Source organism: Pristiophorus japonicus, chromosome 15 (assembly GCF_044704955.1).
Source record: "Pristiophorus japonicus isolate sPriJap1 chromosome 15, sPriJap1.hap1, whole genome shotgun sequence".
Classification (NCBI taxonomy): Eukaryota; Metazoa; Chordata; class Chondrichthyes; family Pristiophoridae; genus Pristiophorus; species Pristiophorus japonicus.
The window spans coordinates 149,125,985-149,150,172 of record NC_091991.1 but is presented as its reverse complement, the minus strand read 5'-3'; the positions used below and the strand labels follow the sequence as shown (position 1 = coordinate 149,150,172).

At 43.3% G+C, this 24,188-nt stretch overlaps 1 protein-coding gene across 7 annotated transcripts in view; it reads right to left on the bottom strand.

Moving 5' to 3' along the window:
- The window catches only part of LOC139281120 (RNA exonuclease 5-like), a 58,085-nt gene that overhangs the window by 24,220 nt on the left and 9,677 nt on the right, over nucleotides 1-24,188 (bottom strand). For 6 of the 7 annotated variants that reach the window (XM_070901085.1, XM_070901084.1, XM_070901086.1 and 3 more), the window contains 8 exons: nucleotides 15,260-15,356; nucleotides 11,030-11,197; nucleotides 9,388-9,476; nucleotides 7,609-7,724; nucleotides 5,678-5,816; nucleotides 4,029-4,123; nucleotides 2,139-2,241; nucleotides 631-797 (listed from right to left, as the gene is read on the bottom strand). In XM_070901085.1, coding sequence (XP_070757186.1) covers nucleotides 631-797; nucleotides 2,139-2,241; nucleotides 4,029-4,123; nucleotides 5,678-5,816; nucleotides 7,609-7,724; nucleotides 9,388-9,476; nucleotides 11,030-11,197; nucleotides 15,260-15,356 — 974 coding nt within the window. Of the gene's footprint in view, nucleotides 1-630; nucleotides 798-2,138; nucleotides 2,242-4,028; nucleotides 4,124-5,677; nucleotides 5,817-7,608; nucleotides 7,725-9,387; nucleotides 9,477-11,029; nucleotides 11,198-15,259; nucleotides 15,357-17,101; nucleotides 17,158-24,188 lie in introns of all 7 variants that reach the window. The other variant, XM_070901090.1, reaches the window with a different exon arrangement.

Below are 24,188 nucleotides of genomic sequence, written 5' to 3'. Positions count from 1 at the left end.
AGTTGAATTCCAACAGTACCCGTGGACACATTTAGAGGTCCCGTAGTTGGCTCTTGCTAAGCTCGCGGGACTTGGGTATGGGGTGAGAGTGCACACTCTGTCAGGCAAACAGAAATCTACAGATGTAAAATTCTCAGCATCTTTGTTTGCAGAATATTAAAGATGGAGATGGGTTTCTGAGCAGGTCAGACACCCAGCTGACCAAAATGAATGCTTATATACATTAGTTACTGGACTGCTCAGATCTTAGTCAGTAGCTGGTACTGCAGTATTTGTATTTTCTTTCACTCCAAATGAATATGATTGTAAAATTCCTTTGGACGCTATAGCAGATATTTAAATGGTGGAAAACCTGAAAATGTTTTTAGCAGAAACTTATGTTAGCCAAGAGTCTTCTTCTCTGAACTGAGAGTAAACTCTTAGGACTCCGGCATGTCCAATTTCACTGCTCCATATTGATGTGGTGCTACAGAGCACGTGGAATTAAAAGATAGTGCATCAATCCCGAGAGAACTCCATTTGATATTGTATTGTGCTTTGCATGCAGTGTGGTCAGAAAAATTCATGACTTCTCAGTGCAGAGCAATCTAAATATGAATTCTTTAGAGGTGATAAAGGTCATGAACGAACCTGTCACATTGCAAGCATGTCCTGCCTTGAAATCTATTTACCCCATTGCAGATTGCATTCAGGTGGTTTGATGATCTTTCCCCATGACTTCTGCCTTCAGGTTGGGCTGTGAAACCATTTCCCACTGTCTGCTTAGCTTGGAAATTCTCCAGGTTCAGCTTTGCTACCTGTAACCAAAGCATTTGCTGAATATTAATGAACTGCACCCTAATGTACAGAAAGGTAATTTAAACATATTGGGTTCTGTACAGAAGATATTTAAAAAAACAAAACATCTGCTTATCCAGTGAAACCTGCGCTCATCAAGTCTGCTTACATTCACTAAAATGTATTTTAAAATACCATCAGTCTCCCAGCAGCTCCTGGCAAAGGCAGTGTCAGAGAGCTCAGCAAAGAAGCAACAGTTTTACAGTGAGACTCTGGGAGTACTGAATTAACATTAAATGTGGATATTTTATGACATGAAGCAAGTATTTGAATCACAGGGTTGGTAGCAATTAATTCTGTGGAACACAAGTTGACAACGAGCATCCCAAAATGAAGAAATGCTGCTGTCACCCAAGCCGCTGTTCGTTGCAAATCGCAGTTGGAAATAATGTGGGATAGAGGGAGGTTTTCCTGCCAGCCACCATCAGACTCTTTGCGAAGAAGTTCTGTTAATGACATCCCACCCTGAAATCCACATTGTTTGGGCAAGTTCCGCCCCTTGGTGTTACCTAAAGAGCGGGGGAGCAGGACTAATTGGATAACTCTTTCACAGAGCTGGCACAGGCATGATGGGCCGATAGGCCATTCGGCCCTTCGAGCTTGCACCGCCATTCAATATAATCATGGCTGATCCTCTATTTCAACACCATATTCTCGCTTTTCCCCCTTACCCCTTGATGCATTTTATGTCTAGCTCCTTCTTAAATATATTCAATGATCTTATAAAATGGTGCATTAGTTATCTGGCCTGCTATAGTTGCCGGATTCTTAAAGCTGAAAGTACATTGAAAAGCTGTAAGTATTGGTGGGTGCCGAAATATTTAAATACATTTTGATTACAGGCTCCACATCAAAATAACCAAAACACAGTCACTTCTTTACCAGCCTCTCCTACAATATTGGTGAATGCTGGGCTTAGCTCCCAGCACCCATTTCCCAGCTGCTAAGAACTTACAACAATTAGTGGGAATCACTAGCATCACAATTTCAGACAGAGCCATTGCTCGCTGCGGTCTGAATTTACCAACACTGCAATTTCTGGCATGCTTCCACAATCATTTGAAGCCTCAAATGACTTTGGCATTTTCAAGAACACTTGTGGATTCCAAAATGCAGCCAACACATTGTGTGTCTTTTATACATTATTTCCCGAAGTGCAAATTTTCAGTTGAATGTTGTGCTCATCAATGGGAGGCACATAGTCAGCAAGAAGTCTGTAAAATCAAGGTGAGAGTGCTGAGACTAAGCCAAGGCTAACACCCAAGGCCTGTGTTTATTATATAAATGATTTATTAACACACTTTCTTGGGTCCCTGGGTGATGAAATATTGAGCCAACTCCAGAGCTGCTCTTGCATCTTCCGATGGATCATGGCCAACCATCACTTCTGTCTGAATTTCCCTCCTGTTTGGGAAAAATTATCCATCGTGAGATAGATTTCCAAAAAGACAACATGTATTCAGTTTTATTCCACATAAGCATTTGGAATACAATATACATTTTCTTCTGACGTCTTAAAGCTGTAAGGCCACATAATAGGCTTGCCAGCAAAGTTGAAGCCCATGGAATAAAAAGGACAGTGGCAGCATGGATATGAAATTGGCTAAATGAAAGGAAACAAGAGAGTAGTGGTGAATGGCTATTTTTCGGAGGAAGGTATACAGTGGTGTTCCCCAGGGGTCAGTACTAGAACCACTGCTTTTCTTGATATATATTAATGACTTAGACTTTGGTGTACAGGGCACAATTTCAAAAGTTGCAGATGACATAAAACTTGGAAATATAGTGAACAGTGAGGAGGATAGTGATAGACTTCAAGAGGATATAGACAGGCTGGTGGAACTGGCGGACACGTGGCAGATGAAATGCAATGCAGAATTGTGTGAAGTGATACCTTTTGATAGGAAGAACGAGGAGAGGCAATATAAGCTAAAGGGTACAATTCTAAAGGGAGTGCATGTACAGGGAGACCTGGGGCTTTATGTGAATAATAAAGTTGGCAGGGCAGGTTGAGAAAGTGATGAAAAAGGATTTGAGATCCTGGGCTTCATAAATAGAGGAAAGACTACAAAAGCATGGAAGTTATAATGAACCTTTAAAAACACTGGTTCAGCTTCAACTGGAGTAGTGTGTCCAATGCTGGGCACCACACTTTAGGAAGGATGTGAAGGCCTTAGAGAGGATGCAGAAAAGATTTACAAGAATGGTTTCAGGGATAAGGGACTTCAGTTCTGTGGATAGACTGGAGAAGCTGGGGTTGTTCTCTTTAGAGCAGAGAAGGTTGAGAGGAGATTTGATAGAGCTGTTCAAAATCATGAGGGGTCTAGACAGAGTAGATAGAGAGAAACTGTTCCCATTAGTGGAAGGGTCAAGAAACCAAGGACACAGATTTAAGGTGACTGGCAGAAGAACTATAGGAGACATGTGGTTATGATTTGGAACGCACTGCCTGAAAGAGTGGTGGAGACAGGTTCAATCGTGGCTTTCAAAAGGGAATTGGATAATTACCTGAAGGAATTTTTTTTCAGGGCTACGGGGAAAGGGCGGGGGAGTGGGACTAGCTGAAGTGCTCTTGCAACAAGCTGGCACAGGCTTGATGGGTCGAATGGTCTCCTTCGATGCTGTAACCATTCTATGATTCTATGCTGATTCAGTTGGTGAAATTCAAAGGTAACAGATGAGCTTTGACGCTCTTACTCTGGTGATTGGGTTCTGGCTTTAAGTTGGTTACAGTGGTTTTGTAAGAGAGAAGTGCCTGAAGAGAGAACCATTTACAATGTTGGTTGGTATGAAGACCATGATGGAAAGTTTAGTGCTCAGGAGTTTTGTGGGAATGGGATCAAGGGAGTAATTTTATTTAAGAAACAATTTGGGGGATGGGGAGGAGGGGCAACAGAGACTCTTTTTAGATAGATGGGCTGAATGACCTTTCTCATCTGCCTCTATATTATGGTCTTGTGTTTTGTATACATTGGGAAGACAGACTCAGCATTGACGAGGTATTGTTTCCAGAAACAGGGATCTCCTTTTTCTTTAAAAAAAATATTTTTAATGCAAATGCCCAATAAATTCACAATTAATGGTGATCATAATTTAAAAACACATTTCATCCAAGTGTTCATCAGTAGTTATCATTCCCTTTCATAAGTGCTCCCCCCCCCCCACCGGATTGGAAAATAAAATGATCTCACCCCAGAACCTTTTGTACCAAGACTTTCAACTTAAACCTTCGACCCAAGTCTCTAGCAAAAAGCAGTGATGTGTCAATAACATTTGGATGAATCATCTGCAAGAGAAACGAATTGCACTCAATTACTAAATTAGTATTTCAAATATAAATGGCAAAAAGTTATACTAAATGGTATCAATTCACGGACTAATCTGGTTTGCCATGGAGCACCTGGCGTAGTTACAGAAGATTGCCTGTGTGAACACGGGACTGTTGAGTGACTGCTCAACGCCAGTTTCAGGGGATTTGAAATCAACGCTATTAAAAAAAAAAATCAAGGAACATTATCTGTTGAAACTCCGTAAGAAAATGTTCCAACTCAAATAAAAATACCTTGCACAAAAACACACAAAAAAAAAAAATCACTTTTTTCTTATTTGTTTTTAATCCCATCAAAGCAAAGGCAGAGAAGGTTAAGGATTAGAACATGTATCTACAGTGCATAGAGCAACAGCATCAATCACTCATGGGTCAGATGCAGCATATATCTTATTACTTTAACCTTAAAATGGTTTAGATCACCAAGGTTAGATAAGCATCCTCTGTCCTATCTGTGTGAGACTTCAGTTTTCTCCAGCTCCATTCACAGACTGATAAAATAATACCAAGTTTTGATGGCAGTTTGCTGTGGAAGGCGGAATTCCATTGGGAATAGACAACACTGAGACTATCAAAGATCATTTTACTGAGAAATTTTAAGGGAGAGATTTTGAGTCCTCCTGTCCGATGGAAACAGGGCGGCCCCCCCCGAAAACAGTGGGGAACGACATACCATACCACCCCACTACTGCCATCGCTATGGATACCGCTACCGTCCCTGGGCCTACCACTGAGCGGCAGGAGCATCTACCCGAGTCTGGCGGTAAGCCTTTTAATACATGAATCAGGGTCCTATGACTTACACTGGACCCTGTTTGCCATTTTAGTATCAGCTGGCAGACCAACCGTTGAGGAGCCCACAGATAAGTTCTACCGTATCTTTGTGGGACCGGGAGGAGCAGGAATGCACTTCTGCGCTCCACAAAACCATGCCTGGACCACTGTCACTCCAGCTTCACAACCCCGACCTACTTGCTTCATGTCTAGGCCACCCAGGGAGCTCATTATCCGCCTGCACCTACTGGCTGAATTCTAATGAGGCCTAGCCCGGACCACCTACCAGTATTAACGGGCACAGTCTGCCGACTAGCCTCCCAAGGTTCTCACTGGGAAGGTGGGAAATCTACCCCTGAATGTTTATTTTATTTTTAAATGAGAATTTTCTCCCATCTACCTGGTCTAAATTAAACCCCACTCTGAGTGGTGAAATAACAGTATACAAACCCATTGTGCTATTAGCATTATCAAAACTCTGGATGAACACATTAGCTGTGGATATTCGTCGTTGAGTACATTCAACACAGAGATCGCCGGATTTTTGGATACTAAGGGAATCAAGGGATATGGCAGGAAAGTGGAGTTGGGGTAGAAGATCAGCCATGCTTCTATTTCTTATGTTCTTATCGAACTATATTTAATCCTTAAGAGATATGTTACTTCTTAGTTCTAAAATCTGCCTCAAATCCGTAACAATTGTGTGCAAAAAATTACAAAGACATGTACAATACTTACTTGCAAAGCTTTCAAGTCATTGTTTAAAGAATGCCCCACAAGGACAGCATCACTGGGTAAGATCTTCTTCAGCTTGGCTTGAACATCCTGCAGCTTTGTTTCCACTGGCAGCAGCATCTTCCAAGTAATCCCAGAGAACCTGCATATACAATAGGTGGGTGACATTGTTGAACCCCTTCAATTTCATGCGTTTTGTCAGAATTACAAAATTTAAAAAAAAGATAAAACTTACAAATATACAGTTTTTGCTTGGGATTTAGTCAACATATTTGTGTATGATTAAGACAATTTTCAGTATTCTGCATATCAGCCTCTTAATTGCCTTATAATTCTACTTTAGAACAATAAAATAGAAACGTTTATATATTTCTGAAAAGAATCAACCTAATGATAATCCATACCTCTCAGGGCTACTGTTAGTGACACTGGGCTGTGGTTACCACTCACTGGTTATATTATTAGCCTTTTTGAAGAGGGTTTACTGGCTCTCACCAATAGGATCAATAACAAAACAGGGCTGTGCAGCAGGTTATAATTAGATGGAATGGGTTTGCAGTTTATGAGGGAAAACAGCAGCAAGAGTTTAAAGAGGATTTTATTCCAGTCGCACTATTCCATGTTGTCACCAGAACAAACCTAACAGAATGGGACATTTTCAACAGTCGTTTATTTAATATTAAATTGTGCAAATTAATTAAGGTCAAGCAGAAACTAACTTTGGAAATGCTCTGACTCTGCTTACATTAAAACAGTTGGGGTGAGTTTATTGGGTCTTATTTATATTACATATCAAAATCCAGTAACATTCTGTCTCACAAGCTGCATTCCTGGTTGATATAAAGCCCATTAATACTTTAGTTGTACCAATTAAAATGTCAGATCGTACAGGCTGACTATCGCATATGCCACTGATTAGCTTCACATCGTCCATAAAGCACACTGATGTCCCATTGGAAAAAACACATGGTAACAACTTCTGACCTGAGAAGTAATCTCCCCAGCTTCATGCTACAGTCATTTACCAATTACCATTATAAAGAACACCCACACAGGAAGACACACATTTTACCATCAAATACTCAAACCTGTATCACAGCATATCAAACATGTCTGCATTCCACAAATTCAATAGTCAAAATACACTGCCAGGACAATACCAAATATCTGTACTCCTAAAATGATGAAAGCAATTAAGCCACTTTCCCCCATTATGCTATGCCCAACAATGAAAGAAAGAATTTGCATTTATATAGCGCCTTTCACAACCTCAGGACCTCCCAAAGTTCTTTAAAGCCAATTAAGTACTTTTTAAGTGTAGTCACTGTTGTAAGGTAGGAAACACAGCAGCCAGTTTGCCACAGCAAAGTCCCACAAATAGTAATACGACAATGACCAGATAATCTGTTTTAGTGATATTGATTGAGGGATAAATATTGGTCAGGACACCAGAGAAAACTCCCTGGCTCTTCTTTGAAATAGTACCATGAGATCTTTTACATCCACCTGAAAGGGCAGATGCGGTTTTGGTTTTATGCCTAATCCGAAAGATGGTACCTCTGACAGTGCAGCACTCCCTCAATACTATACTGAAGTGTCAGCCCAGATTTTGTGCTCAAGTCTCTGGAGTGGGACTTGAACCCGCGACCTTCTGGCTCAGACGAGAGTGTTACCACTGAGCGACAGCTGAATAACATTTAATTCACACACTATAACTTGGTAGGTCACTATATTATCTAATAGCACTGCATGATTTCATAGCAAAAAACATTACCACATAAAATCCCTCCACAAATAGTTGAAGAAAAATACATATCAGCACACTTGATGAGAAAGGGGCACTTTTTTATTACATATGTGAAGCAGCCCTACATATTTTAGTTAAATTATCTTATTTCAAATATCTACTATTAATTTAACAATTTAATCATTACCTGGTGAGGTAGTTGAGGATGTGGTTGTCTGGCTTCACCAGCTCATCCATCACACAGTATCCCTCCGCATTGACAATAGAGACACGTGTCAACTCATTCCCTTTCGTAGTCAGGCACTGGAATAATCCAAATGAATACAACAAGAAAGTACCTGCAATTCATTTCAATAGTTTTATGTAATAAGAGTAATGGAAGCTACTGCGGTGGTAGGGCAGCGTTATTTGGACTTATTTCACAAGGCCAAGACCATAATTTAAGGTGTCAGCCGTGGCTCAGTGGCAGCACTCTCACCTCTGGTTCAAGTCCCACTCGAAACTGGAGCACATAATCTAGGCTGACACTTCACTGCAGTACTGAGGGAGTGCTGCATTTTGTCGGAGGTGTCATCTTTCCCATCAGGTGGACATAAAAATTCCCATGGCACAATGTGAAAAAGAGCAAGGGAGTTCTCCCGGTGTCCTGGCCAGAATTTATCTCTTGCCCAGCACCACTAAAGCAGATTATCTGGTCATTTACCTCACGTAAATTGGCTGCTACGTTTCACAGCATTACAACAGCAACTACACTTAAAGTATTTCACTGGCTTGGAAGAGCTTTGGAACATCCTGTTAACCTGAAAGGAGCTATATAAATGAAAGTTCTTTTTAGCTAGCACTATGTGTTATATTTTCCTTACTATATATTTGTTACTTTTTTTTTTAAATTGAAGCTTAAAATGTTAAATTTTGTTGAATCATTTTGTATTTTCAAAGTAACACTAATATTGGTGCTTTCTACTTTGATGAAGTTCCTACATCAACCCTGCTATTGGTGCTTGTTTGTTCTGAGTGAAAGTGAGGCAGGTCTACATATTTCACTAAATATAACGAGCAGTGAGTGAATAAAGTGTGCTTTAGGTGTGCTGTATTTGGAGTGTAGCACTCAGCTTTATAAGGGTGCAGTTGGTGGCACTGTCACCTGAGTTAGTGAAGACTAAAGCACATAATCTAAGATGACACTTCAATGAAGTACTTAGGGAATGATACACTACTGGAGGTGCCATCTTTTGGATGAGGCGTTAAACTGAGGTGGAAGTAAAAGATCTCACAACGCTGTTCAAACAGGAGCAGTTCTCCCAATTTCCTAGCCATTATTTCTACCTGGAGCAACACAATGAAACGCAAATTAACTGGTCATTGATCTAATTTACTTTGCTGTGCGCAGACTGGCTGCCATGTTTGCCTACATAACAACAGTAACTGTTTTAAAAGTGAAGTGTTTTGAATGTTCTGACACTATATAAAATCTTTATTCTTCACAGAGCAACCCAGTAAATGAAATGGTTTGGAAAAAACATAAATGCAAGAATATATCTGAGACCAGGGAGGGAGTAGTGGTGGCATTCTCCAGCAGTTAGCTTCCTCATTATTAAAAACTGAAGCAATGCATCAACTTATATGGCACTCGGAGCTGGCAATAGGTGTGTTGTAGATTGAGATGAGTGCACTGTACCCTTAAAATCCAATGAAATTATAAATATCTCATTAGACTGCCCTTACTCCGACCAATACAACAATCTGCATACATCACGTGCGATAAGTAACAAAATGGGAAAAAATAGGGCCCATTATTTTTCCATTGGAGAATCGTCTCCACAAACGCATCAGAATTCTGGACTCTCAGACAGTTTGACATAAGGTCTTGTGCCCACTTATAACTTGGTCCAATCTGTCCATATTCCTCTCGCTTCAATTTATAAAGTCTAAATGCTGCGGACTTTAAACAGGAAAATTAACTTACCATTTCACAGTCTAGGCCCAACAGTGGACTGTTGTCAGTTACTTTAGTTGTGCACCCACTCTGAACAAATCCTTCAGAGCCAGGAATGCCTAAATACATTGTGAAAAAGGCACAGGACATATTTAGTACTGTGGTTACATACTCAAGACAGCAAAAATAAAGCCATTTATATTGCAACATAATCAAATAATTAAAACTGACAACGTAATTCTTCAAGTTTCGGCCTGAGTTGCTATTTTTTTGGAACAACTAGTTTAGAATGGAGCATCTTAGAAATTGCAATTCTTCGCATTTAATTTGCTCCAGTTCTAGTGAGTTAGAATAGTTTCATTTTAGAAGTTTTTTTTTCAAAAGGGGGCGTGTCCAGCCACTTACGCCTGTTTTGCAAGTTTAGGCAGCGAAAACTTACTCCAAACTAACTTAGAATGGAGTAAGTGTAGATTTTTGTATGCTCAGAGAAACCTTACCTACACTTTAGAAATTAGGCGCAGGGAACGAGAGATAGGATAGGGTGGGGGGGTGGGGGAAGAAAGAGAAGTTTACAAGCATTAAACACTTCACTTTTACAAATGAAGAGTCATCATCAATTAATAAATGATAAATAAATCAACCAAACAAAATTAATAAAAATAAAAATTCAAATCAAGAAATAAAAATTAAGTTTCCACTCACCTACTGCAGCTCCGGGAGCCCTCCAACCGCGTGCTGGGATGGCCCCCCCCAGGAGATGCCTGTCGGGCGGGCCCCGCTGCCAACCATGACTTCAGGCAGGCCCCGCTGCCAACCATGACTTCAGGCAGGCCCCGCTGCCAACCATGACTTCAGGCAGGCCCCGCTGCCAACCATGACTTCAGGCAGGGCCCGCCGCCAACCATCACTTCGGGCAGGGCCCCGCCGCCTACCATCACTTCGGGCAGGGCCCCGCCGCCTACCATCACTTTGGGCAGGGCTCCGCTGCCTACCATCACTTCGGGCAGGGCCCCGCTGCCTACCATCACTTCAGGCAGGGCCCGCCGCCTACCATCACTTCGGGCAGGGCCCCGCTGCCTACCATCACTTCGGGCAGGGCCCCGCCGGTGACGCCGAGGACTTCGGGTGGGGCCTGCCCCCAGCAAGATGCCGGGCGGGCCCTGCCACAGACAAGGAGTTCGGGTGGGCCGCCGCGGAAGAGGTAAGTACTGTCAGGCCACTCGGCCCGGGATAGGGGCGACGTCCATTCGGCCAGGGATAGGGTCGTCGCCCTGAGACAGGACACGCTGGGAGGGTCAGGAGCTACTGCGCACGCGCACAGCTGCCGGCACTCTTTTTGGTACAGGGCTATTGCTCCGCTCCCAGCAGCTCTTGCTGCGCCGCGCCGAGCTGGAAACGGGCCTACAGATATCGGAGAATCGCGAGGTTAAGTATTTGCCGCTTTTTCAGTTCTACAAATTATGCGGGCCTCTCTGGTGTGTGCCTTTCTAGCGGGGGTCCGAAACTTGAGCCCCACTAAGAACCTAATTATGAAAGTGATCTAAATACAGAAACTGAAGTATCCAAGAAAAGGGTGGAATGAGACCCAAAAATATAAATGAGTATTGCTTCAACATTAAGGAATGATAATTGGGCAAGGCTGTGTCCAACTGTGTACAAGAAGTATACTGACCTGCGACGGGATAATCATTCTTAGTCAGCTCCTCTTCACTCAGCAAGTAACTGGTCAAGCCTTGTTTTTTTCTCCCATATTTAATAATGATGGGATGATTATCAAGATCTGGTGGCCCACAGCTGTTATTCTCTGTCACAAGGCAATGTCCATTCACTACAGGGGTTTCTGAAATAAATAGAAAAATGTATTCGTATATTTTTCTTAACTGAACAGCAAAATATCCATCTGATTTTACTTCACCCCCAACCTTCACATTCTCCCCCCACTTTAAGCCCACCTGTGATAATTATATTTAATTTGAAAATATTTACATGTGTAACTAAGTTTTGGATCTACTTTAGATATTATTTCAGATATTCTGGCGCTGGTTACTCCCCGTAAGCGGTTTGAGTGTTTTACGTTCAGGAGTGTGCCCATACAGCCCTATAACTAATTATACAATAGCAAAATCCACGGTGATGAATGTGACCTGAACTGGATGTGTACCTCTCCAGTCTTTTCAAAGGCAGACTCTGAAACATTTGGTAAGACGAGGCCAGGTACAAATTGTTAAGAAGCTTTATTTCAGACAGCAAGTGAACATGCAGAGCAAGAGACAAAGCCGATTGCAGTGAGTTAGCTCAATCTAACTTAGCACCTTGAATAATGGCAAAAGAAAATAATAAACCATGGGCTGACTTATTTGTTTTTGGCACTGGCTTTCTTTCCAGCTACTTCTAATTGCAAAAAACGGACCTCCTGCATTTTTAGCTTCCAGCTCTGGGCCTTAGACCTACACACCACAGCGTCTTGCATTATACCCGACTGCCCCAAACATGGGTTTTCTCTTTGTTTCTGTTAATTCTGACTCAGGAAGCAGAGGGCCGATGTCTTTGACACTTTCCTGCGCAAGGATTTGTCATTAGGCCGGTCAGCCTAATTGTCCCCTTGTCCTGGAGCTTATTCTCTGCAGATAACTCGTGCACGCCCACATGAATAGAATTGGCATCACTGCGATGGGTATGAATATTTGTTGGCCACCTGAGGGGAGGTGAAAAAGTGCTTAACATCTCAGGTCATCCTGGCTAATGGGCCTAGGATAAGGCAACAGATCCTCAATGAATCAGTTTGAAATAGACTGAGAGTTCTGATATTCTCCAAACTAGCTTATCTGGCTTTAGTACACATTGTCAAAGGCTGCAGCCTTTCTTTTTAAGCCTATCCGAGTTCACTTTGTTTCACAATGCACTTGTTAAACATAACTCAATTCCAAAATTCTTTCCAAGAAGAAGATAAAAAAATCTAAAATATGAAACAACTGTAACACAAAGCGACTACACATTTTACTTATATGAAGACACTACAGGGAACAGAATATTGGCAGCATTTTCTTGGAGGAATACTGTGTAGTGTACAAGTAGTTACCCCAATTCTGGGATGCTATGGGAGTTTTTTCAGCCACCATGATGAGGCTACCTCACTTTAACATCACTTCATTGTTTCTTTAATACCCCAGCATATTGTCAGAAGTTCAATCTTAAACCAACAACAATCTAGTCTAGCTGGAACCATAGACCTTTGCCACCAGGCCTTAGCCAGGATAATGCTCTTTGGATAATAGATAGCTAGGCAGGATGAGGCTTGCTGGCTCCCCAGCTGCCATTAACTAGAGATGAAGCACCTTTTTACTGTGCAATAATACATGCACCATGCAACTGAAAACTGATGAAACCCAGCTTCTGAGGGCAGGTTAAACTGATTTGCAGTCAAGCTCATATATGATCTCATGATCCTCTAATTGGGAGTGCAGAGCTCTATACCTGGCCAATATTTATCCCTCAATTAACATCAAGTACAACAGATTATCTGGTCATTATCACATTGCTGTTCTTGGGAGCTTGCTGTGCGCAAATTGGCTGCTGTGTTTCCTACATTATGACAGTGACTACCCTTCAAAAAGTACTCCATTGGCTGTAAAGCGCTTTGGGACGTCCGGTGGTCGTTAAAGGTGCTATATTAATGCAAGTCTTTCTTTCTATACCTGCAGCTACTCAAGACATCCCAAGAAGTGGGCCTGATGAGCTAGCATTTGACAATTATGACTATTTCAAAGAGTATGTAACACATCTGGGGAACTTTATCAACTCTCTGAAAAGTGAAATATATATTTTAGACATTCTCTGGATGTGGGCTTCGCTGCCAAGAACAGCATTTATTCTCCACCCCTAATTGCCCTTGGGAAGGTGGTGGTGGGCAATGTTCTCTCAAATTTTATTTTGGTCTGAGCGGCCCTTTAAACACAATTCATAATTCTGCACGTGTGGGGTTTTTCTATTTAAATGCTGGCCTAGCGGCTGTGCGGGATCGGCAGAGTGCTTCGCGGCTGCAAGGGAACGTTGGTGTTGGGTCTTCTTGAATCACTGCTAAAAGTTTTTTGATACAGTGGAGAGGCTTGCTAGATCACTTCAGAGAGCAGCAACGAGTCAAACATGTTGGTGTGGGACTGGAGTCACATATAGGTAAGGATGGTAGATTTCCATCCATAAAGAACATTAATGAGCCAGTTGGGTTTTTACGACAATCCAACAGCTTCATGGTCTCTTCTACTGATACCGGGTTTTTATTTCCAGATTTAAAAAAAATTAAATCAAATTCTCAAACTGCCATGGTAGGATTAGAATTTCTGTTCTCTGGATTATTTTACAAAACATCTGGATAACTACTCAAGTAACAGAACCACTATTCTAAAGGGGCGCAATTACATTGTAAAGTTCTCTCTCAAATAACTTAAAAAGCTTAAATATATATATTTTTCATGTACCCAAGGAACTTTTCAGTGGCAGGATAGCTTATAGGAGACCTATCTTGTTAGGCCTCTAAACCACGATACAGTCTTTTGTTGACTTATTCAAAGGCTTTGCCATCAGATGACTTTCATGTAGAAGTGAACCCCCATCTTATCTGTCAATGGCAGATATCCAATGCTATTAAAAGTAATAATCAGCTTTGGTACAAATGAGAAATATTACATGACTTATTCCACAATGGGGAAAATAATTGTAAGTCATGAGATTTATTTTGTTGGTAATGTTGGACCTCAGCCTTGAGCCGCTTGTAATACTGCTTTGCTGCTCCCGAGTTGGGTTGTTGTTTAAGGCTCAGAAATGCCCTGCGCTTGCGATCTATTAGCTCTTGAATCTCCTGATCATTCTCATCAAACCAGTCCTGGTGTTTCCTGATCGAGTGACCGAGCGTCTCTTTGCAGGCATTGGTTATGGAGGCCTGGAAGGCAGACCAAGCGCTGTGGGCATTCTGCATCTCGGGGTCATCAAGGCACGCCAGGTTAGCTGTGAGGCGCTGACTGTATAGAGCTCTCTTAGCTGGGTCCTTAAGTGCTCCGGCCTTAACTTTTTTGCGGCACTGCCTCTGCTGCCCCGTCCGCTTTGGGGCTATGTTGATGTCAATTTTGGATCGGATTAGGCGGTGGTCCGTCCAGCAGTCATCAGCTCCTGTCATGGCATGGGTGATGCACACATACTTGCGATTCCTGGCTCGGACGATGACATAGTCGAGCAGGTGCCAGTACAGCAGACACCTCAAGTCACTGGAGAAATACCACCAATGATCTCTCCGCAAGATCCTACAAATACCCTAGGAGGGCAGACGTACCAACGTTAGTGTCCTCGTCCAGGCCAACATCCCCAGCATTGAAGCACTGACCACACTTGATCAGCTCCACATCGTTCGCATGCCAGACACGAGACTCCCAAAGGAAGCGCTCTACTTGGAACTCCTTCATGGCAAACGATCCAAAGGTGGGCAGCGGAAACATTACAAGGACACCCTCAAAGCCTGATAAAGTGTGCACCTCTACTGACACCTGGGAGTCCCTGGCCAAAGACCACCCTAAGTGGAGGAAGTGCATCCGGGAGGGCGCTGAGCTCCTCGAGTCTCGTCGCTGAGAGCCTGCAGAAATCATGCGCTGGCAACGGAAAGATCTTGCGGCAAACCAGTCCCACCCAACCCTTCCCTCAATGTCTATTTGTCCCACCTGTGACAGAGACTGTGGTTCTCGTATTGGACTGTACAGCCACCTAAGAACTCATGTTAAGAGTGGAAGCAAGTCTTCCTCGATCCCGAGGGACTGCCTATGATGATATGATTTGTTGGTAATAGCTCAAGAAAGAATGCTACAAAGTAGAATTTGTCAAATTTACTTGAGAACCTTTCTTGTGGTTACGTCATTACCATTGACCTTTGGACCCTTGCAGTCTTGTGGAGGCAATTTCTCAGTTCCAAAAATACGAAGCAGAAAATCATCAGGAGGTGGGGGCATGCTCAATCTCTGTAAGTAAATAGAAAGATGAATAAAAGTGGCTGCAGTATTACTTTCACAACAATGCAAACATAAATATGATCTTCTGGGTACTGGGGATATTCTGCAAGAACTGTTCATTTTACTGTCACGCAGGAAGTAGGTCAACTTTTTTTTTTAAAAAGGCCTTTTTGTTAGAATTTTTTTTTTTCTCTTCTGTACGGAACTCGTGTTAGAGCACAGTTCCATAAGTAGTGGCAGCTCTCTGGTACCTTGGCCAAGTAGCCATTGTTCTGCGGCCACAACCAAGACTCCAGGATGGTATGTTGCCTCCCTGGTGCAAGGGTCAAGGATTTCTCTGAGCGGGTGCAGGGCATTTTGAAGGGGGAGGATGAACACACAGTTGTCGTGGTGCATATAGGTACCAACGATATAGGTAAAAAACAGGATGAGGTCCTACAAGACGAATTTAGGGAGCTAGGAGCTAAATTAAAAAGTAGGACCTCAAAAATAGTAATCTCAGGATTGCTACCAGTGCCACGTGCTAGTCAGAGTAGGAATCGCAGGATAGCTCAGATGAATACATGGCTTGAGGAGTGGTGCAGAAGGGAGGAATTCACATTCCTGGGACATTGGAACCGGTTCTGGGGGAGGTGCGACCAGTACAAACCGAACGGTCTGCACCTGGGCAGGACCGGAACCAATGTCCTAGGGGGAGTGTTTGCTAGTGCTGCTGGGGAGGGGTTAAACTAATAGGGCAGGGGGATGGGAACCTATGCAGGGAGACAGAGGGAAGTAGAATGGGGGCAGAAGCAAAAGATAGAAAGAAAAGTAAAAGTGGAGGACAGAGAAACCCAAGGCAAAAAGCAAAAAGGGCCACATTACAGCAAAATTCTAAAGGGGCAAAGTGTGTTAAAAAGACAAGCCTGAAGGCTCTGTGCCTCAATGCAAGGAGTATTCGGAATAAGGTGGACGAATTAACTGCACAGATAGCAGTTAACGGATATGATGTAATTGACATCACGGAGACATGGCTCCAGGGTGACCAAGGCTGGGAACGCAACATCCAGCGGTATTCAACATTTAGGAAGGATAGACAGAAAGGAAAAGGAGGTGGAGTGGCATTGCTGGTTAAAGAGGAAATTAATGCAATAGTAAGGAAGGACATTAGCTTGGATGATGTGGAATCGGTATGGGTGGAGCTACGGAATACCAAAGGGCAGAAAATGCTAGTGGGAGTTATGTACAGACCACCAAACAGTAGTAGTGAGGTTGGGGACAGCATCAAACAAGAAATTAAGGATGCGTGCAATAAAGGTGCAGCAGTTATCATGGGCGACTTTAATCTACATATTGATTGGGCTAACCAAACTGGTACCAATGCAGTGGAGGAGGATTTCCTGGAGTGTATTTGGGATGGTTTTCTAGACCAATATGTCGAGGAACCAACTAGAGGGCTGGCCATCCTCGACTGAATGATGTGTAATGAGAAAGGGCTAATTAGAAATCTTGTTGTGCGAGGACTCTTGGGGAAGAGTGACCATAATATGGTAGAATTCTTTATTAAGGAGAGCGACACAGTTAATTAAGAGACTAGGGTCCTGAACTTAAGGAAAGATAACTTCGATGGTATGAGACGTGAATTGATTAGAATAGACTAGCGAGTGATACTTAAAGGGTTTGTCATGTTTCTAACTACAATGTATTACTGTATACACTCAACTTAGATGCACACCTTGACCACAGGGGGTGAACTTGTGGGAGACACTCCTTACCTGATCACACAGGTATATAAAGGGAGGTCCCACGCAGGGTCATCATTTCTGGAGTCCTGTAATAAAGAAGTAAGGTCACAGAGTGGCCTTGTCCCTGGAATGTGCCTCGTGTGGTTTCATGCTGTAGAGTAAGAACTTTACAGGGTTGACGGTGGATAGGCAATGGTAAACATTTAAAGAATCACATGGATGAACTTCAACAATTGTACATCCCTGTCTGGAGTAAAAATAAAACGGGGAAGGTGGCTCAACTGTGGCTAACAAGGGAAATTAAGGATAGTGTTAAATCCAAGGAAGAGGAATATAAATTGGCCAGAAAAAGCAGCTACCTGAGGACTGGGAGAATTTTATAATACAGCAGAGGAAGACAAAGGGTTTAATTAGGAGGGGGAAAATAGAGTATGAGAGGAAGTTTGCTGGGAACAGAAAAACTGACTGCAAAAGCTTCTATAGATATGTGAAGAGAAAAACATTAGTGAAAACAAACGTAGGTCCCTTGCAGTCAGAGTCAGGTGAATTTCTAATGGGGAACAAAGACATGGCAGACCAGTTAAAAAATACTTTGGTTCTGTCTTCACGAAGGAAGACACAAATAACCTTCTGGAAATACTAGGCGACCGAGGGTCTTGTGAGAAGGAGGAACGGAAAGAAATCCTTATTAGGCAGGAAATTGTGTTAGGGAAATTGATGGGATTGAAGGCCGATAAATCCCCGGGGCCTGATGGTCTGCATCCCAGAGTACTTAAGGAAGTAGCCCTAGAAATAGTGGATGCATTGGTGATCATTTTCAAACAGTCTATCGACTCTGGATCAGTTCCTATGGACTGGAGGGTAGCTAATGTAACACCACTTTTTAAGAAAGGAGGGAGAGAGAAAATGGGTAATTATAGACCGGTTAGCCTGACATCGGTAATGGGGAAAATGTTGGAATCAATTATTAAAGATGAAATAGCAGCACATTTGAAAAGCAGTGACGGGATCGGTCCAGGTCAGCATCGATTTATGAAAGGGAAATCCTGCTTGACAAATCTTCTAGAATTTTTTGAAGATGTAACTGGTAGAGTGGACAAGGGAGAACCAGTGAATGTGGTGTATTTGGACTTTCAAAAGGCAAGAGATTGGTGTGCAAAATTAAAGCACATGGTATTGGGGGTAGTGTACTGACGTTGATAGAGAACTGGTTGGCAGACAGGAAGCAGAGAGTGAGGATAAATGGGTCCTTTTCAGAATGGCAGGCAGTGACTAGTGGGGTGCCGCAAGGCCCAGTGCTGGCCCCAGCTATTTACAATATACATTAGTGATTTGGATAAGGGAATTGAGTGTAATATCTCCAAATTTGCAGATGACACTAAGCTGGGTGGCGGTGTGAGCTGTGAGGAGTTCGCTAAAAGGCTGCAGGGACAGGTGTGTGGGCAAACGCGTGGCAGATGCAGTATAATGTGGATAAATGTGAGGTTATCCATTTTGGTGGCAAAAACACGAAGGCAGAATATTATCTGAATGGCGGCAGATGAGGAAAAGGGGAGGTGCAACAAGACCTGGGTGTCATGGTACATCAGTCATTGAAAGTTGGCATGCAGGTACAGCAGGCGGTAAAGGCGGCAAATGTTATAGAAACATAGAAAATATGTGCAGGAGTAGGCCTTTCGGCCCTTCGAGCCTGCACCGCCATTCAATGAGTTCATGGCTGAGCATGCAACTTCAGTACCCCATTCCTGCTTTCTCGCCACACCCCCCGATCCCCCCAGTAGCAAGGACTACATCTCACTCCTTTTTGAATATATTTAATGAATTGGCCTCAATAACTTTCTGTGGTAGAGAATTCCACAGGTTCACCACTCTCTGGGTGAAGATGTTTCTCCTCATCTCGGTCCTAAATGGCTTACCCATTATCCTTAGACTGTGACCCCTGGTTCTGGACTTCCTCAACATTAATAAGAACATAAGAACAGAAGAACATAAGAACATAAGAATTAGGAACAGGAGTCGGCCATCATGATCATGGCTGATCTGGCCGTGGACTCAGTTCCACTTACCCGCCCGCTCCCCATAACCCTTAATTCCCTTATTGGTTAAAAATCTATCTATCTGTGATTTGAATATATTCAATGAGCTATCCTCAACTGCTTCCTTGGGCAGAGAATTCCACAGATTCACAACCCTCTGGGAGAAGAAATTCCTTCTCAACTGGTTTTAAATTGGCTCCCCCGTATTTTGAGGCTGTTTTTCCCCTTTAGTTCTAGTCTCCCCGCTCAGTGGAAACAACCTCTCTGCCTCTATCTTGTCTATCCACTTCATTATTTTAAATGTTTCTATAAGATCACCCCTCATCCTTCTGAACTCCAACGAGTAAAGACCCAGTCTACTCAATCTATCATCATAAGGTAACCCCCTCATCTCCGGAATCAGCCTAGTGAATCATCTATGTACCCCTTCCAAAGCTAGTATATCCTTCCTTAAGTAAGGTGACCAAAACTGCACGCAGTACTCCAGGTGCGGCCTCACCAATACCCTATACAGTTGCAGCAGGACCTCCCTGCTTTTGTACTCCATCCCTCTCGCAATGAAGGCCAACATTCCATTCGCCTTCCTGATTACTTGTTGCACCTGCAAACTAACTTTTTGGTAAGGACCCCCAGGTCCCTCTGCACCGCAGCATGTTGTAATTTCTTCCCATTCAAATAATATTCCCTTTTACTGTTTTTTTCCCCAAGGTAGATGACCTCACATTTTCCGACATTGTATTCCATCTGCCAAACCTTAGCCCATTCGCTTAACCGATCTAAATCTCTTTTCAGCCTCTCTGTGTCCTCTACACAACCCGCTTTCCCACTAATCTTTGTGTCATCTGCAAATTTTGTTACACGACACTCTGTGCCCTCTTCCAGGTCATCTATGTATATTGTAAACAGTTGTGGTCCCAGCACTGATCCCTGTGCCACACCACTAACCACCGATTTCCAACCCGAAAAGAACCCATTTATCCCGACTCTCTGCTTTCTGTTCGCCAGCCAATTCTCTATCCATGCTAATACATTTCCTCTGACTCCGCGTACCTTTATCTTCTGCAGTAACCTTTTGTGTGGCACCTTATCAAATGCCTTTTGGAAATCTAAATACACCACATCCATCGGTACACCTCTATCCACCATGCTCGTTATATCCTCAAAGAATTCCAGTAAATTAGTTAAACATGATTTCCCCTTCATGAATCCATGTTGCGTCTGCTTGATTGCACTATTCCTATCTAGATGTCCCGCTATTTCTTCCTTAATGATAGCTTCAAGCATCAACCCCACTACAGATGTTAAACTAACCGGCCTATAGTTACCTGCCTTTTGTCTGCCCCCTTTTTTAAACAGAGGCGTTACATTAGCTGCTTTCCAATCCGATGGCCCTCCCCAGAGTCCAGAGAATTTTGGTAGATTATAACGAATGCATCTACTATAATTTCCGCCATCTCTTTTAATACCCTGGGATGCATTTCATCAGGACCAGGGGACTTGTCTACCTTGAGTCCCATTAGCCTATTCAGCACTACCTCCCTAGTGATAGTGATTGTCTCAAGGTCCTCCCTTCCCTCATTCCCGTGACCAACAATTTTTGGCATGGTTTTTGTGTCTTCCACTGTGAAGACCGAAGCAAAATAATTGTTTAAGGTCTCAGCCATTTCCACATTTCCCATTATTAAATCCCCCTTCTCATCTTCTAAGGGACCAACATTTACTTTAGTCACTCTTTTCCGTTTTATACAAGGGTAAAAGCTTTTATAATCTGTTTTAATGTTTTGCGCAAGTTTACTTCCGTAATCTATCTTCCCCTTCTTTATTGCTTTCTTAGTCATTCTTTGCTGTCGTTTAAAAATTTCCCAATCTTCTAGTTTCTCACTTACCTTGGCCACCTTATACGCATTGGTTTTTAATTTGATACTCTCCTTTATTTCCTTGGTTATCCACGGCTGGTTATCCCTTCTCTTACCGCCCTTCTTTTTCACTGGAATATATTTTTGTTGAGCACTATGAAAGAGCTCCTTAAAAGTCCTCCACTGTTCCTCAATTGTGCCATCGTTTAGTCTGTGTTCCCAGTCTACTTTAGCCAATTCTGCCCTCATCCCACTGTAGTCCCCTTTGTTTAAGCATAGTACGCTCGTTTGAGACACTACTTCCTCACCCTCAATCTGTATTACAAATTCAACCATACTGTGATCACTCATTCCGAGAGGATCTTTTACTAGGAGATCGTTTATTATTCCTGTCTCATTACACAGGACCAGATCTAAGATAACTTGCTCCCTTGTAGGTTCTGTAACATATTGTTCTTAGAAACAATCCCGTATGCATTCTATGAATTCCTCCTCAAGGCTACCCCGTGCGATTTGATTTGACCAATCGATATGTAGGTTAAAATCCTCCATGATTACTGCCGTTCCTTTTTCACATGCCTCCATTATTCCCCTGATTATTGTCCGCCCCACCGTGAAGTTATTATTTGGGGGCCTATAAACTACGCCCACCAGTGACTTTTTCCCCTTACTATCTCTAATCTCCACCCACAATGATTCAACATTTTGTTCATTAGAGCCAATATCGTCTATCACAACTGCCCTGATATCATCCTTTATTAACAGAGCTACCCCACCTCCTTTCCCTTCTTGTCTATCTTTCCGAATTGTCAGATACCCCTGTATGTTTAATTCCCAGTCTTGGCCACCCTGCAACCATGTTTCAGTAATGGCCACCAAATCATACCCATTTGTAATGATTTGTGCCGTCAACTCATTTACTTTGTTTCGAATGCTGCGTGCGTTTAGGTAAAGTGCTTTAATACTAGTTTTTAAACCATTATTTTTAGTTTTGACCCCTCTTGCAGCCTCTTTATATTCATACATATTGTCCCTTCCTATCACCTTGTGGTTTACACTTACCCCAGTGCTACTCTGCTCTGTTGCCTCCTGCCTTTTGCATTCTTTCTTGGGATTCTGTTCATCTGAGCTCTCACCCACTCTAACTAGCTCAGAGTCCTCTCCTGGGTTCCCATCCCCCTGCCAAGTTAGTTTAAAGTCCTCCCAACCGTACTATCAAAACCACCCGCGAGAACATTGGTCCCGTCTCTGTTGAGGTGTAACCTGTCCGACTTGTACAGGTCCCACCTTCCCCAGAAGCGGTCCTAATTGTTCAGGAAACTAAAGCCCTCCCTCCTACAGGACGGGAGAGTGGAGAGCACCAGTTCCAACTGTCGCAGGAGAGAGAGTGGAGAGCACCAGCTCCAACTGTCACAGGAGAGAGAATGGAGAGAACCAGTTCCAACTGTCACAGGAGAAAGAGTGGAGAGAACTAGTTCCAACTGTCACAGGATGGGAGAGTGGAGAGCACCAGCTCCAACTGTCACAGGAGAGAGAATGGAGAGAACCAGTTCCAACTGTCACAGGATGGGAGAGTGGAGAGCACCAGCTCCAACTGTCACAGGAGAGAGAATGGAGAGAACCAGTTCCAACTGTCACAGGAGAGTGGAGAGCACCAGTTCCAACTGTCACAGGAGAGTGGAGAGCACCAGTTCCAACTGTCACAGGAGAGAGAGTGGAGAGCACCAGTTCCAACTGTCACAGGAGAGAGAGTGGAGAGCACCAGTTCCAACTGTCACAGGAGAGTGGAGAGCACCAGCTCCAACTGTCACAGAAGAGAGAATGGAGAGAACCAGTTCCAACTGTCACAGGAGAGTGGAGAGCACCAGTTCCAACTGTCACAGGAGAGAGAGTGGAGAGCACCAGTTCCAACTGTCACAGGAGAGAGAGTGGAGAGCACCAGTTCCAACTGTCACAGGAGAGTGGAGAGCACCAGCTCCAACTGTCACAGAAGAGAGAATGGAGAGAACCAGTTCCAACTGTCACAGGAGAGTGGAGAGCACCAGCTCCAACTGTCACAGAAGAGAGAATGGAGAGAACCAGTTCCAACTGTCACAGGAGAGAGAGTGGAGAGCACCAGTTCCAACTGTCACAGGACAGAGAGTGGAGAGCACCAGTTCCAACTGTCACAGAAGAGAGAGTGGAGAGCACCAGTTCCAAATGTCACAGGAGAGAGAGTGGAGAGCACCAGTTCCAACTGTAACAGGACGGGAGAGTGGAGAGCACCAACTCTAACTGTCACAAACTGTTATGTTGGTCTTCATAGCGAGGGGATTTGGGTATAGGAGCAGGGAGGTCTTACTGCAGTTGTACAGGGCCTTAGTGAGGCCTCACCTGGAATAGTGTGTTCAGTTTTGGTCTCCTAATCTGAGGAAGGACGTTCTTGCTATTGAGGGAGTGCAGCGAAGGTTCAGCAGACTGATTCCCGGGATGGCAGGACTGACATATGAGGAGAGACTGGATCGACTGGGCCTGTATTCACTGGAGTTTAGAAGGATGAGAGGGGATCTCGTAGAAACATATAAAATTCTGATGGGACTGGACAGGTTAGATGCAGGAAAAATATTTCCGATATTGGGGAAGTCCAGAACCAGGGGACACAATCTAAGGATAAGGGGTAAGCCATTTAGGACTGAGATGAGGAGAAACTTCTTCACTCAGAGAGTTGTTAACCTGTGGAATTCCCTACCGCAGAGAGTTGTTGATGCTAGTTCATTGGATATATTCAAGAGGGAGTTAGATATAGCCCTTACGGCTAAAGGGATCAAGGGGTATGGAGAGAAAGCGGGAAAGGGGTACTGAGGTGAATGATCAGCCTTGATCTTATTGAATGGTGGTGCAGGCTCGAAGGGCCAAATGGCCTACTCCTGCACCTATTTTCTACGTTTCTATATGTGAATCCATGCAGCGAGTGTCCAGAGGTTAGTTTGACCATGTGGTCTATCCCAGCCAAGTGAAATCCTGTCTTTACCCAATGTCCAAACTTGACTACTTTCCAGTAAAGTGCACCTATGGTGATCGGGAGCAGGGACCTTGGCTGACTTTGCCCCTTTGTAACGGCTATTTGTCCACTGAAGGATTTAGGTGAAATTTATATTAAAATGGTGATACTAAGTTAAATTCAGCTTACAGAAGGTTAGATTCACAACTGGCCAGATTCTGGAAAATGTGGATTAGAAGTCAAAT